The following is a 12,381-nucleotide window of genomic DNA, read 5'->3' as shown; positions in this document are numbered from 1 at the left end:
TAAGTCCATAATTTTTTTTATAAAGTTGACAATGAAGAGTAACTATCACAACCACTAGATAAAAATATGAAGAGTGCTGTTTTTCAGAAGCATTAACTTGTAATGACAGGGTGGTTGTCTGATAGTTAAAATCCATGTTCTTTTAACCTGGTTACATACTCTTTTTTTCACTGGCTGTGAACACAATATAAAGTCTAGATAGGTACAGCTGTTAGCTGTTATATGTCACTGATAGTGACATTCCTACATACACATCTGTATATGATATATGCACAGCTACATGTATAAATATATTGTGGATAAATGTCTAAAAGAAATGCATCACTGGGTCAGAAGTCATTTTAAAAAAACTCTTCCTTTGCAAAACAGCTAAAGCCTGTAATCCTCAGGAGGTTGACGTGGAAGGATCACCAGGAATTTATGGCTAGCATAGGCTATGGTATATGATATAAGACATTCTGTCTGAAGATAGAAAATGGAGAAGAAGAAAAAAAACATACATTTTTATGTAGGTAAAGATCCACATACTTTCAAATCTAATTGTTTTGTTTCACACACACCCTTTGAGTACTGAGATTACAAGTGCGTGCCACACCTTTTCTGTTTTATTTTTTTGAGTGTGTGTAGTTCAGTATAGTTTTATCATTTCATCATAAGTAGATTTATGTACTGTCACAGTCTGTAAATAGAAATATTACATCAGTATTGAAGTCCTTTGTACTACCTTTATTACTAATACTTCACTCGTAACTCCTGCAGTTGGCTGATCCATTGGACTCCTTCATGGTTTTGCCATTCTGAAACTTTTCTCTTAGACACCATGTCTGTTAGGTAGGTTCTTTCCTGTTCATAATCTCCTGGAGACTCAACAGCTTCCATATTAATATTTCCCCGTAATTTCTGAGTAGTGTTTCATGGTATGAATGTTCTGTAGTCTGTTCAAATATTTGCCTACTGAAGGGCATGAGTTGATTTTATTTGAGGGCAAGTAAAGCTCTTAAAGCAATCATCTGCATATGAATGTGTGGACATAAGTTTTACTCTGATGGGCAGGCCCTAGAGTGTGGTTGTTGGGTACTATGGTAGTATTTTTGTAAAAGCTGTGAAACTATTTTGCAAAATGAGTGCACCTCTCTGAATCCTCACTCTTTCTTCCATGACAGGGGTATATTTCCAGTTCCTTCCCAGCCTTTGATACTGTCATGAATAATAATTTAAAAAAATGGATGTTTTAGTTGATGTAAATGACTATTGTTGACATATCTCTAGGAATTAACTTTCTGTCTATTTTTTTTCAACGTGTCCGCCCATATCTTCTTTTCATTTTTACTTTATTTTTTTTCAGCCAGAGTTCTGACAATTCTTTGTATAAATGGCACTGACTTTTCATGCCTTTCCCTTCCCCCTATCATGGTTTAGGTAAACCACATAGCTCATATTTCAGTGGCCTGTTAGTTGTGCTTGCACAAAGTACAAACCTTGTTGGTAGCTGTCCGGTCCATAGAACCGTAGAGTTCAATGTAAGCAACAGTTGGGTCTTGTGGTCAGTGGCCAGTTACTTCTTTTCAAAACCTTTGGTAAAAATTACTGAATTGTTTAGGTAGAAGTCAAAGTTCATGCTTATGTTGCCTCCTTGTCTCTTGGTTAATAAATCCCTATGACAATATAAAAACAAATCACATGAAGTGGAATTGTCCACAGAGATGAAAGTGCAGCAATAAATAAAATTTATTAGATGAAATGAAATTCTAATGTACAAATTCTAATGAGGGACTCTGTAGTAAATAATTGAGAACCCCTGCACAGATGTAGCACATGATAGTTCAGTGTCCAAGTGGGTTCCATAGTAAAGGGAAGAGGGACTGTCTGACATGAACTGATTGACCTGCTCTTTGATCACCTCCCATGGAGGGGGGAGCAGCCTTACCAGGCCACAGAAGAGGAGAATGCACTCCTGAGGTGATCTGATAGACTAAGATCAGAAGGAAGGAGGAGAGGACCTCCCCTATCAGTGGACTAGGGGAGGGGCATGCATGAGGAAGGGGGAGGGAGAGTGGGATTGGGAGGGGGGAGGGAGGGGCTTATGGGGGAATACAAAATGAATAAAGTGTAATTAATAGTAAAAAAAAAATTAAAAAAAAAGAATGTTAACACTGGTGCATTTTATAGAGTAGCTGTGCAACCAGTGGAATTTGTGGTAAATCTCTTGACATAACTGGGGAAAAAGTCCCACTAAAAAGTCTTCAGTAAAGGAACTGAAAGGCATCTAACAGCATTAAAATGCGACATAAAATGTTAGGAGCTGATCCAGCTTAGACAACAGTATGAACACTTAGGATGACTATTTAGGAAAGACATGATCTCTGTATTGTAAGGTATGTCCCGATAAGGCTGTGTTCTCAAAGTTTCTACTGTTTTAAAGTATTGTATGTTAAATATAGGTTAGTTTTAGTACTTTGAAAATCTGTGTATGTGTGTGTGTGTGTGTATATATATATATATATATATATATATATATATAAAACAAAGCTTTGGCAAAAATAATTTAAAAGTCAACAATTATAAAGTCTTATTTATTAGATTGTTTTATGTAGTTTCATCTTACATATTTATTTGATGGTCCCTTCTGTGAGATCAGGGATTGCTTATGTTTTCTACATGTACATCCTTTGCCACACTTGCGCTTTACACATTTTCCTAATGCTACATAGCTTGTCTTTTCATATTGTTATTTTAAAAATTATTTCTAAAGTTTTCATACAAAATAATGGGTTTCACTTATGACATTTTCATACAAGGATGTCAATGTACTTTTGCTCACATTCATTCTTCTTTTACTCTCTCTTTTCTTCCTCTGGTCGTCGTCTTCATCTAAAATAGTACCTTTCCTGCTTTCATGCCGAATGGATGAATGAATGAATGGACAGATCATGGATGGACAGACGGATGGATGGGTGTAAAGATGGATAGGTGGATAGACAGATATATGGATGAATGGATTGGTGCGTGGATCTGTCATCATTAGACAGGTAGGTTGATGAGTATATAGGTAAGTAGGTATATTGATTGATGGATTGATTTTATGTATTATTTTGTTACCTTAAGCCAGCGGTTCTCAACCATCTTAAGGTTGTGGCCCTTTAATACAGTTCTTCATATTGTGGTGACCCCAACCATAAAATTATTTCATTGCTACTTCATAATTCTTTTTGCTAGTGTTGTGAATTGTAATTAAATATCTGTTTTCTGATGGTCTTAGGTGACCTTTGTAAAAGGGTGGTTCAACCCCCAAAGGGATTAAGAACCACTATCCTTAGACATCTTTTTTTCCATGCAGACTCCTTGGTTGGTGCATCAGTTTCTGCAGGACCCCTGGGCTCAGGATTTTTAGCTTTGTTGGTCTTTTTATTGGGGCTGCTGCCCCCTCTGTGTCCTTCTATCTCCCTCTTCAATAAGATTCCCTGTGCTCTTCTTGCCTGTGAGTCTCAGAATCTGCTTTGATCCCCTGTTGGGTGGAGCCTTTCAGAGGACTGCCTATAGTAGGCTCCCAACCTGTTCCCTCTCTTCCCCCACTTCTTTTGTCTTTCCTGTTTGCCATTCTGAATGAGATTTAAGCATCCTCCCTAGGGTTCTCCTTGTTGTTTAGATTTTTCAGCTCTATAGATTTTAGTATAGCTATCCTATAATATACGTCTAATATCTGCTTATAAGTGAGTGTATACCATGGATGTCTTTCTGTAGCCAATTGGCAGCTCATTCTCCATATGGATTCACAAGTAAGGGAAGCAAAGGCTGCCTCTGACATGAACTTGGCTGCCTGCTCTTTGATCACTTGCCCCGGGCGATGTGGCCTTGCCAGGCCACAGAGGAAGAGTATCCAGGATGCTATAGGCAGATAGCAGAGGAGGAGAGCTTCTCTTTTCAGTGGACTAGTGGAAGGGTATAAAGAGGGAGAGGGAGGGAAGGTGGTGGTACTGGGAGGAGTTGAGGGCGGGGCTTCAGTTGAGATATATACTGACTAAATTGTAAAGATAATTTAAAAAATAAAATGAAAAAATGATGTCTTATACATAGTGCAGCTTCTATGGACACACACCTAGATTCTGTTCATGATAGCATGCTATACTTGGCTTTCAGATTCTCGTTTATTTTACTTAATATGATAATATATAGCTTATTTTTTTTCTTCGTTTATATACAACTAGTCCTGTTGAGACCTGGTAGGCTAGGGTCAGATGGAAGGGGAGGAGAACCTCCCCTATCAGTGGACTGGGGGAGGGGCATGGGAGGAAAAGAAGGAGGCTGTGATTGGGAGGGGACAAGAGAGGGTTCTACAGCTGTAACACAAAGTGAATAAATTGTAATTAATAAAAATAAATAAAATTTAAAAGGAAAAGTTTTAATTTTATTGAAGTCTATTTTTTAAATTTTGTTTTTCTTCTACAGATTGGCCTAAGGGTTATTTACCTGGTTTTGAATCATCAAGATTTTTTTTACTAAAATATCCTTGTGTTCTACATTTAAATCTACAACCCATTTAAAAATTTTTCATATAAACATGTGAGATTTTTTTTCCCTTTTTTTAAGTTGCTTTAACAGCATTTGTTAAAAGGCTAAGCCTTTCTTCTTCCACGGACTCTCCTTTGTACTTTTGTTAAAAAATCAGCTGTAAATCTATTTATGGTTCCACTACTCCATTTCTGTTTGATTGATTAGCGTCTTTATTCTTCCATCTATATTGTCTTGATTAGTTCTATGGTGACACATATTGTTGGGTAGAATGTTTCCTCCTATTTTTCAAAATTATATTTTTTAGTTAATCCTTTTGCCATGTCACATAAATTTAAAATTGGGTGGCATGTAATAGCAAACTGCTGTAATCCCAGGAGGCTGAGGCAAGATCATCAGTTCAGCACCGGCTTGGACTACATACTGAGACCCTGTCTCAAAACACAAGGGATTGGGCGATGATTCAGTTGGTAAGAAGTTTGCTGTTCAATCATGAGGACCTAAATTCTAATCCTCAGGCCCCACATAACAAACTGCTGATAGTCTAATACTTGCCTGTCACTCAGCAAATGGAGGAGGGAGCAAGGAGGATCCCTGGGGCTTATTGGCTGCTAGCCTTGCTCCTAGTTCAGTGAGAGACCTTGTCTCAGATAGAGAGAGCAATAGGACAGGGCACGCCACATATTCCTCCAGCCTCTACAGGTATCACTTGTGCATACATGTTCACTCCCAAGCTCCTAAATGTGTTCACATTTGTAAGAAAAAGACTGAAGTTATTATAGACATTGTGAGACATGTCTAAATTTGAGAATTGACATCTTTACCAAGTTGAATCTTGTAATCTATGAATATAGTACTCATATCCTCTTTTTTTTTTTTTTTTTTTTTTTTTTTCCAGAGCTGAGGACTGAATCCAGGGCAAGCACTCTACCACTGAGCTAAATCCCCAACCCCATCATATCCTCGTAATTTAGATTTTCTTCAGCACTTTACAGCTTTATCAAAAGCTTTAGAAAGCTTCACTTATTTATAACTTAGTATTTTCTTTGTGTATTTGGTTTTTTTTTAGCATGACAATTTCTACTATCATGTGACTGTTGATCAAGAAACTAAGTTAATTTTCTTTTTTTTTAATTTTTATTTTTTCTTATTAGTTACATTTTATTAACTCTGTATCCCAGCTGTATCCTGCTCCCTCATTCCTTCCCAATCCCACCCACCCTCCCTCCTCTCCGCCCTTCCCCTTTCCAAGTTCACTGATGGGACCTCCTCGCCATTCATCTGACCCAGGTCTGCAAAGTCCTCCCCTGTGGCCTAACAGTACTGTTCCTTTCTTGGGGGGTGGGGAGGTCAAAGAGCCAGCCACTGAGTTCCTTTTAGCAATAGTCCTTGTTCCCCTCACTATGGGAAACCAATTGGATACTGAGCTACCACGGGCTACATCCGAGCAGAGGTTCTCGGTTATATCCATACATGGTCCTTGGGTTGAATGTCAGTCTCAGAAAAGACCCTGTGCCCAGATATATTTGGTCCTTGTGGAGCTCCTATTCTTTCCCCATCATACTAACTCCTCTAATTTCATATGATTCCCTGTACTCTGCTGAAGGTTTGTTTATGAGTCTTAGTGTCTGCTTTGAAACACTGCTAAGTAGAGTCTTTCAGATGCCTTCTGCGGTAGACTCCTGTCATACGTTCAATGCACATCCCATCTGTCTTTCTAAATGAGGATTGATTATCTTACCCCGTGTCTGCTCTCTTGATTATCATTTTTAGGTGTATAGATTTCATTATGTTTATCATATCTTATAGGTCTATATAAGCAAGTATATACCGTGTTTGTCTTTCTTCTTCTGGGATATTTCACTCAATTATCTTTTCTAGATCCCACCATTTGCCTTCAAATTTCATTTCCTCCTTTTTGATTGCTGAGTAGTATCCCATTGTGTAAAAATACCACAATTTCTGTATCTATTCCTCCGTTGATGGACATCTGGGCTGTTTCCAGGTAATGGCTATTACAAATAAAGCTGCTATAAACATGGCTGAGCAAAATATCTCTGTTGTGTACTTGAGCAAATTTTGGGTATATACCTAGCAGTGGTATAACTGGGTCTTGAGGAAGCACTATTCCTAATTGTCTGAGAAAGCACCAGATAGACTTCCAAAGTGGTTGTACCAGTTTACATTCCCACCAGCAGTGGAGGAGGGTTCCCCTTTCTCCACAACCTCTCCAGCATATGTTGTCACTTGAGTTTTTCATCTTGGCCATTCTGATGGGTGTAAGGTGAAATCTCAGGATCGTTTTGATTTGCATCTCCCTGATGGCTAATGAGGATGAGCATTTCTTTAAGTGTTTCTCTGCCATTCGATATTCCTCTGTTGAGAATTCTCTGTTTAGCTCTCTTCCCCATTTTTTAATTGGATTACTTGGTTTGCTGCTTTTCAGCTTCTTTAGTTCTTTTTATATACTGGATATTAGCCCTCTGTCAGATAAAGGGTTGGTGAAGATTCTTTCCCAATCTGTAGGCAGTCGTTTTGTTTTGATGACGGTATCCTTTGCTTTACAGAAGCTTTTCAGTTTCATGAGGTCCCATTTATTGATTGTTGCTCTTAGAGCCTGTGCTGTTGGTGTTCTGTTCAGGAAGTTGTCTCCTGTGCCAATGAGTTCTAGGTTCTAGGCTGTTCCCCACTTTTTCTTCTAACAGATTTAGAGTACCTGGTTTTATGTTGAGGTCTTTGATCCACTTAGATTTTAGTTTTGTTCAGGGTGTGATAAGTATGGATCTATTTTCATTTTTCTGCATGTAGACATCCAGTTGGACCAGCACCATTTGTTGAAGATGCTGTCTTTTTTCTATTGAATGGTTTTGGCTTCTTTGTCAAAAATCGAGTATTCATAGGTGCATGGATTTATTTCTGGGTGTTCTATTTGGTTCCATTGATCCTCCTTTCTGTTTTTATGCCAATACCATGCAGTTTTTATTACTATTGCTCTGTAGTACAGCATGAGATCGGGGATGGAGATACCTCCAGATGATCTGTTGTTGTACAGGATTGTTTTGGAGATTCTGGGTTTTTTGTTTCTCCATATGAAGCTGAGAATCTTTTTTTCGAGGTCTGTAAAGAATTGAGTTGGTATTTTGATGGGAATTGCATTGAATCTGTAGATTGCTTTTGGCAGGATGGCCATTTTCACAATGTTAATCCTACCAATCCATGAGTACGAGAGATCTTTCCATCTTCTGATATCTTCTTCAATTTCTTTCTTCAGAGACTTGAAGTTTTTCTCAAACAGGTCTTTCACTTGCTTGGTTAGTGTCATCCCAAGGTACTTTATGTTATTAGTGGCTATTGTGAAGGGTGTTGTCTCCCTAATTTCTTTCTCGGCCCTTTTGTCTTTGGTATACAGGAGGGCTTCTGATTTTTTTGAGTTGATTTTGTATCCTGCCACTTTGCTGAAAGTGTTTATCAGCTGAAGGAGTTCTCTGGTTGAATTTTTGGGGTCACTCATGTATACTATCATATCATCTGCGAATAGTGACACTTTGACCTCTTCCTTTCCGATTTGTATCCCCTTGATCTCCTTTAGTTGTCTTATTGCTCTGGCTAGCACTTCAAGTACTATGTTGAAGAGGTATGGAGAGAGTGGGCAGCCTTGTCTTGTCCCTGATTTCAGTGGGATTGCTTTAAGTTTCTCTCCATTGAGTTTGATGTTGGCTATAGGCTTACTGTATATTGCCTTTACTATGTTTAGATATGTGCCTTGTATCCCTGATCTCTCCAAGACTTTAAACATGAATGGGTGTTGGACTTTGTCAAATGCTTTTTCAGCATCTAAGGAGATGATCATGTGGTTTTTCTCCTTCAGTTTGTTTATGTGGTGGATTACATTGATGGATTTTCGTATGTTGAACCACCCTTGCATGCCTGGGATGAAGCCTACTTGGTGGGGCTGGATGATATCTTTGATGTGTTCTTGGATTCGGTTTGCAAGTATTTTATTGAGTATTTTTGCGTCAATGTTCATAAGAGAGTTAGGTCTGATGTTCTCTTTTTTTGTTGGGTCTTTATGTGGTATAGGTATCAAGGTGACTGTCACTTCATAGAATGAGTTTGGTAAAGTTCCTTCTGTTTCTATTTTGTGGAATAGTTTGAGGAGAATTGGTGTTAGCACTTCTTTGAAAGTCTGGTAGAATTCTGCGCTGAAACCATCTGTCCCAGGGCTTTTTTGGGAGGGGAGACTGTAAATGACTGCTTCAATTTCCTTGGGGGATATAGGACTATTCAGTCTTTCTACCTGTTCTTCACTTAATGTTGGAAGATGGAATCTATCAAGAAAATTGTCCATTTCAGTTAGGTTTTCAAATTTTGTGGCGTATAGGCTTTTGTAGTATGACCTAATGGTTGTTTGAATTTCTTCAGTGTTCTTGGTGTATTTGTAAATTATACTATTTTAATCTATATTTACTGCATATAAATGTAAAAATATAGTTAATGTTTTTATCCTGTAAGCTTGCCTATATTGATTTTTTTTGTATTTTCTGTGTAGCTCATTGTAGTCTGCTGTCAAGTCAGACTTTATTTTCTTTTTCCTTTTTAATGTATTTGCTTATTTTTCTTGCCCTGATGATATTACAGTTTCTATTATGTTGAACTAGCAATCACACATACACACATATCCTTACCTCTTTCATCTATGTCTTGCAAGTAAAGATCTAAAGGTTCACGGAAGTTACATGTCTATAAATTGAACCAGCTAAAATAATAAGACTTGATGGGGCTGGAGAGAAAACTTGGTGGAAGTTAGCTAAAACAGATATGCAATATACTTACAATATGCACCTCCTAAAGGTGACCAAATATAAATGTTTTTAAAATATTGTTTATCAGCTAGTGCAATATTTTTTAGAAACATCTATGTAGTAAAGTTAGCTTGCAGCTTGATCTTGTGGCCCTCCTACTGTATCCTTATAAGTGCTAGGATTTTAAGGCTTTACCACCAAAATGTATTTTAAAGCAGAATTTGATTGAACATTAAGACATTTATTTCTGTTTTTTTTTTTTTTTTTCATGGTTTTGCACTCAAAATTCCCAAGTCTAAAAGCCTTGGAAATTAATTTAAGTTCTACATCCCATTATTTGGACCATTTGTATAATGGTTCTACTGCAAATGTACAGGGTCTTAAGTTGCTCTTTTCAGCTCCATACTTGGCAAAATGCCTTGTGCATGGTAGCAACTACCTAATGTATATTTATTAATTCCATTTGCCTGAAGTCAAAGGAAAAGAGATAAGGAAAATATGGCACCGAAACTTCCAAGTGGTCACAGCTAAGAACTGCCCCCCCTTTTTTTTTCTGCATGATACATAGTATAATATCTGAGGGTTACGATACTGTTAATAATTATATTTCGTTAACAGATGCCATTGGACTACAGGGATTCTATCTCAAAAAACACGAGAGCTTAATTTGACAAGTAATTTGTTCCCTTTCATTTTAGTGTCAGTAAAGGTGTCACCAAGTTACCTATTTCTCTCAAATGGGGGGTGGGAGGCAGCTGTGAATCTACTCAAATACTTATGTGTATGTCTGTGATTAAGCCACATCTTGGAAATTAATTTGATTAGAATTAGCTTTAGCTATCAAAGGTAGATATTTACAGCTGATTTTGTCCCTTACACAAGTTTCAACTTGTAGACTGAGTTTAGTAAAACTTTTAATAGAACTTTCTGAATAATAGAACTGGAAAAACCATCCCCAAATTAATTACCTAACTAGCTCACTGAATGAATTGAAGACAGTTCACTGTATTGGTTTGTTCTTATAACACTTTGGTTTTAGTTTGGGTGAGTTGTACATCTCACAGCATTTAAGAGTGCTTATAAACCATGTTGTCAGTATAAGGATATAGTCTTTTCTATAATAGTTGGACTTGTTTCTAACTCACCCTGTTAGCTGAAACCAAAGTAGAGTGATTGGTGATGAAAATGCAATCCCCATCCTACACAATGTTACACTTGATTTTTCTTACAGTTGGCAGGAGTATAGTATCTCATCTGGCTTCCATAGGGGGTATTTAATAACTCTGGAGAGCAGCCGTACTGCACACACAATTGGTCGACATTTGCAACTGCTATAGTTCTTTTGAGAATCTAGAATTTAATATAGTTCAAGCAGAAAGGGTCTGCTGAACTTTTTGTCTGGAGAAGGTTATGAAGATACCTGATAAACCAGGGTCAGATGAAAGGGGAGCAGGTCCTCCCCTATCAGTGGACTTAGAAAGGGGCAGGGAGGAGATGAGGGAGAGAGGGTGTGAATGGAGGGAATGAGGGAGCAGGATAGAGCTGGTATACAGAGTTAATAAAATGTAACTAATAATAAAAATAAAAATAATTCAACTTTTTGTTGTTGTTCTTTTTTTTTTTTCGGGGGGAGAGGGTGCTAGTAAAAGCTCTAGAGAGCCTTAAGTATTTTCTCTGAACAAAACATGCTACAGCAGTAATAAGTAGAATTACTATGTCTGAGCCTATAATTTATACTAAATAAAGAGAGGGAAAGTAAGAGATTTCCTTTGATTAAAGCAAAATGTCAGAAATGCAATTCAAATTATACAGACTTTGTGTCACTGTATCTTTTTCTCCCTCATATATCCCATGGTGTTGGCTTGCTATCATCCTCATGACCAAGTATTACAGGCCTTGTGACTTAAACAGCAAAAATGTACTTTTTTTTTTTTTTTTCCTGTTCTGTCTGGAGACTAGGATTCTGAGATCAAGGTGTCTATAATATTACTTTTGGAAGTGACCTTTCCTCTTAGAGATGTCCATCCTTGTATCTTCACAAGGCTTTTCTTCTGTTTTTCCTTTATATATAGTCAGAATGAAGTGAGGTCTATGGTTATGACCTAGACTTTATCTTAATTACATCTTTAAAAATATTCTCTTTATAGTTATATTCTGGTATCTTGAGGATCAAAGAATTCAATATGTCAAATTTGAATTTTTCATTTAAAATTTTAATTTTTTCATTAAAAAGAGCCGAGTAGGTGAAGACTGCTTAGGGTGGCCCCTTAGGAACACTTCAGATGTAAATTTCTAAAAATTGTGTTTACATAATTTCACTCTACAAATTGAAAGTGATTAGTATGGTAAGTGTGTTAGGGAGTCCCTGCCTGTGATGATAGTAAATTGCAATTATTATATGTCCTTTTTTTCCAGATTAAAGCTTTAATCCCAGCATTTGGGAGTGGGAGGCAGAGGTATGCAGATCTCTGTGAGTTTAATCCCAGCAAGTGGAGATAGAAGCAGGCTGCTCTCTGTGAGTTCGAGGCTAGCCTGGTCTACAAATCAAGATCCAGGACGCAAGGACTACACACACAGAAATCCTGTCTTGAAAACAAACAAACAAGCAAACAAAACAAAAAGTTCTGCAGACCCTATTCTGCTTTCTCTAAACTGTACTAAATTTAAATTACAAATCACTGTGAATTCAGGTATTAAAATGTCCAAAAAAATGTACTAAAAAAAACTGTAAAGCTGTGTTTTGTGTCAAATTCTGAAATTCCTTTCCTGCTGGGTGGTCGCACACACTGGGGAGAGGCAGTGGTTGGCTTCTCTGTTCTTTCTCCCCTCAGTCCCTTCTCCTCCCTCTGCATGCTTGAGCTAAGAGGGAGGAATGGAAAAGAAATAGAAGTTTCTATGTGAAGAAGTTACCCTTGAGAGCTAACTAAATACCAGAGAGACCAGTGAAGGGTTACAGCAGTTGATGTTTCTTGTGGGTTTCTTTGGTTGCTCTGGGAAGTTGTCTTTATTCCTGGTAGCCTCTTGAAATGACTTCCTGACTTCCTCCACTTCCAGGAAAACTTCCTTCCCA

The 12,381-nt window shown here is 37.5% G+C and overlaps 1 protein-coding gene across 1 annotated transcript in view; it reads left to right on the top strand.

The window, feature by feature from the left end:
• Cdc73 (cell division cycle 73) overlaps positions 1–11,982 on the top strand; it is a 133,725-nt gene extending 121,743 nt beyond the window's left edge. The window contains exon 16 of the mRNA XM_060364413.1: positions 11,727–11,982. Within this exon, the coding sequence (XP_060220396.1) occupies positions 11,727–11,731 (5 nt within the window). The 3' untranslated portion in view covers positions 11,732–11,982. The remainder of the gene's footprint in view (positions 1–11,726) is intronic.
• Positions 11,983–12,381: the final 399 nt, after the last annotated feature.

This window comes from Meriones unguiculatus, chromosome 11, assembly GCF_030254825.1.
Source record: "Meriones unguiculatus strain TT.TT164.6M chromosome 11, Bangor_MerUng_6.1, whole genome shotgun sequence".
Lineage (NCBI taxonomy): Eukaryota > Metazoa > Chordata > Mammalia > Rodentia > Muridae > Meriones > Meriones unguiculatus.
Note: the sequence above shows the minus strand (reverse complement) of the source record. Positions and strands in the feature narration are given on the sequence as shown.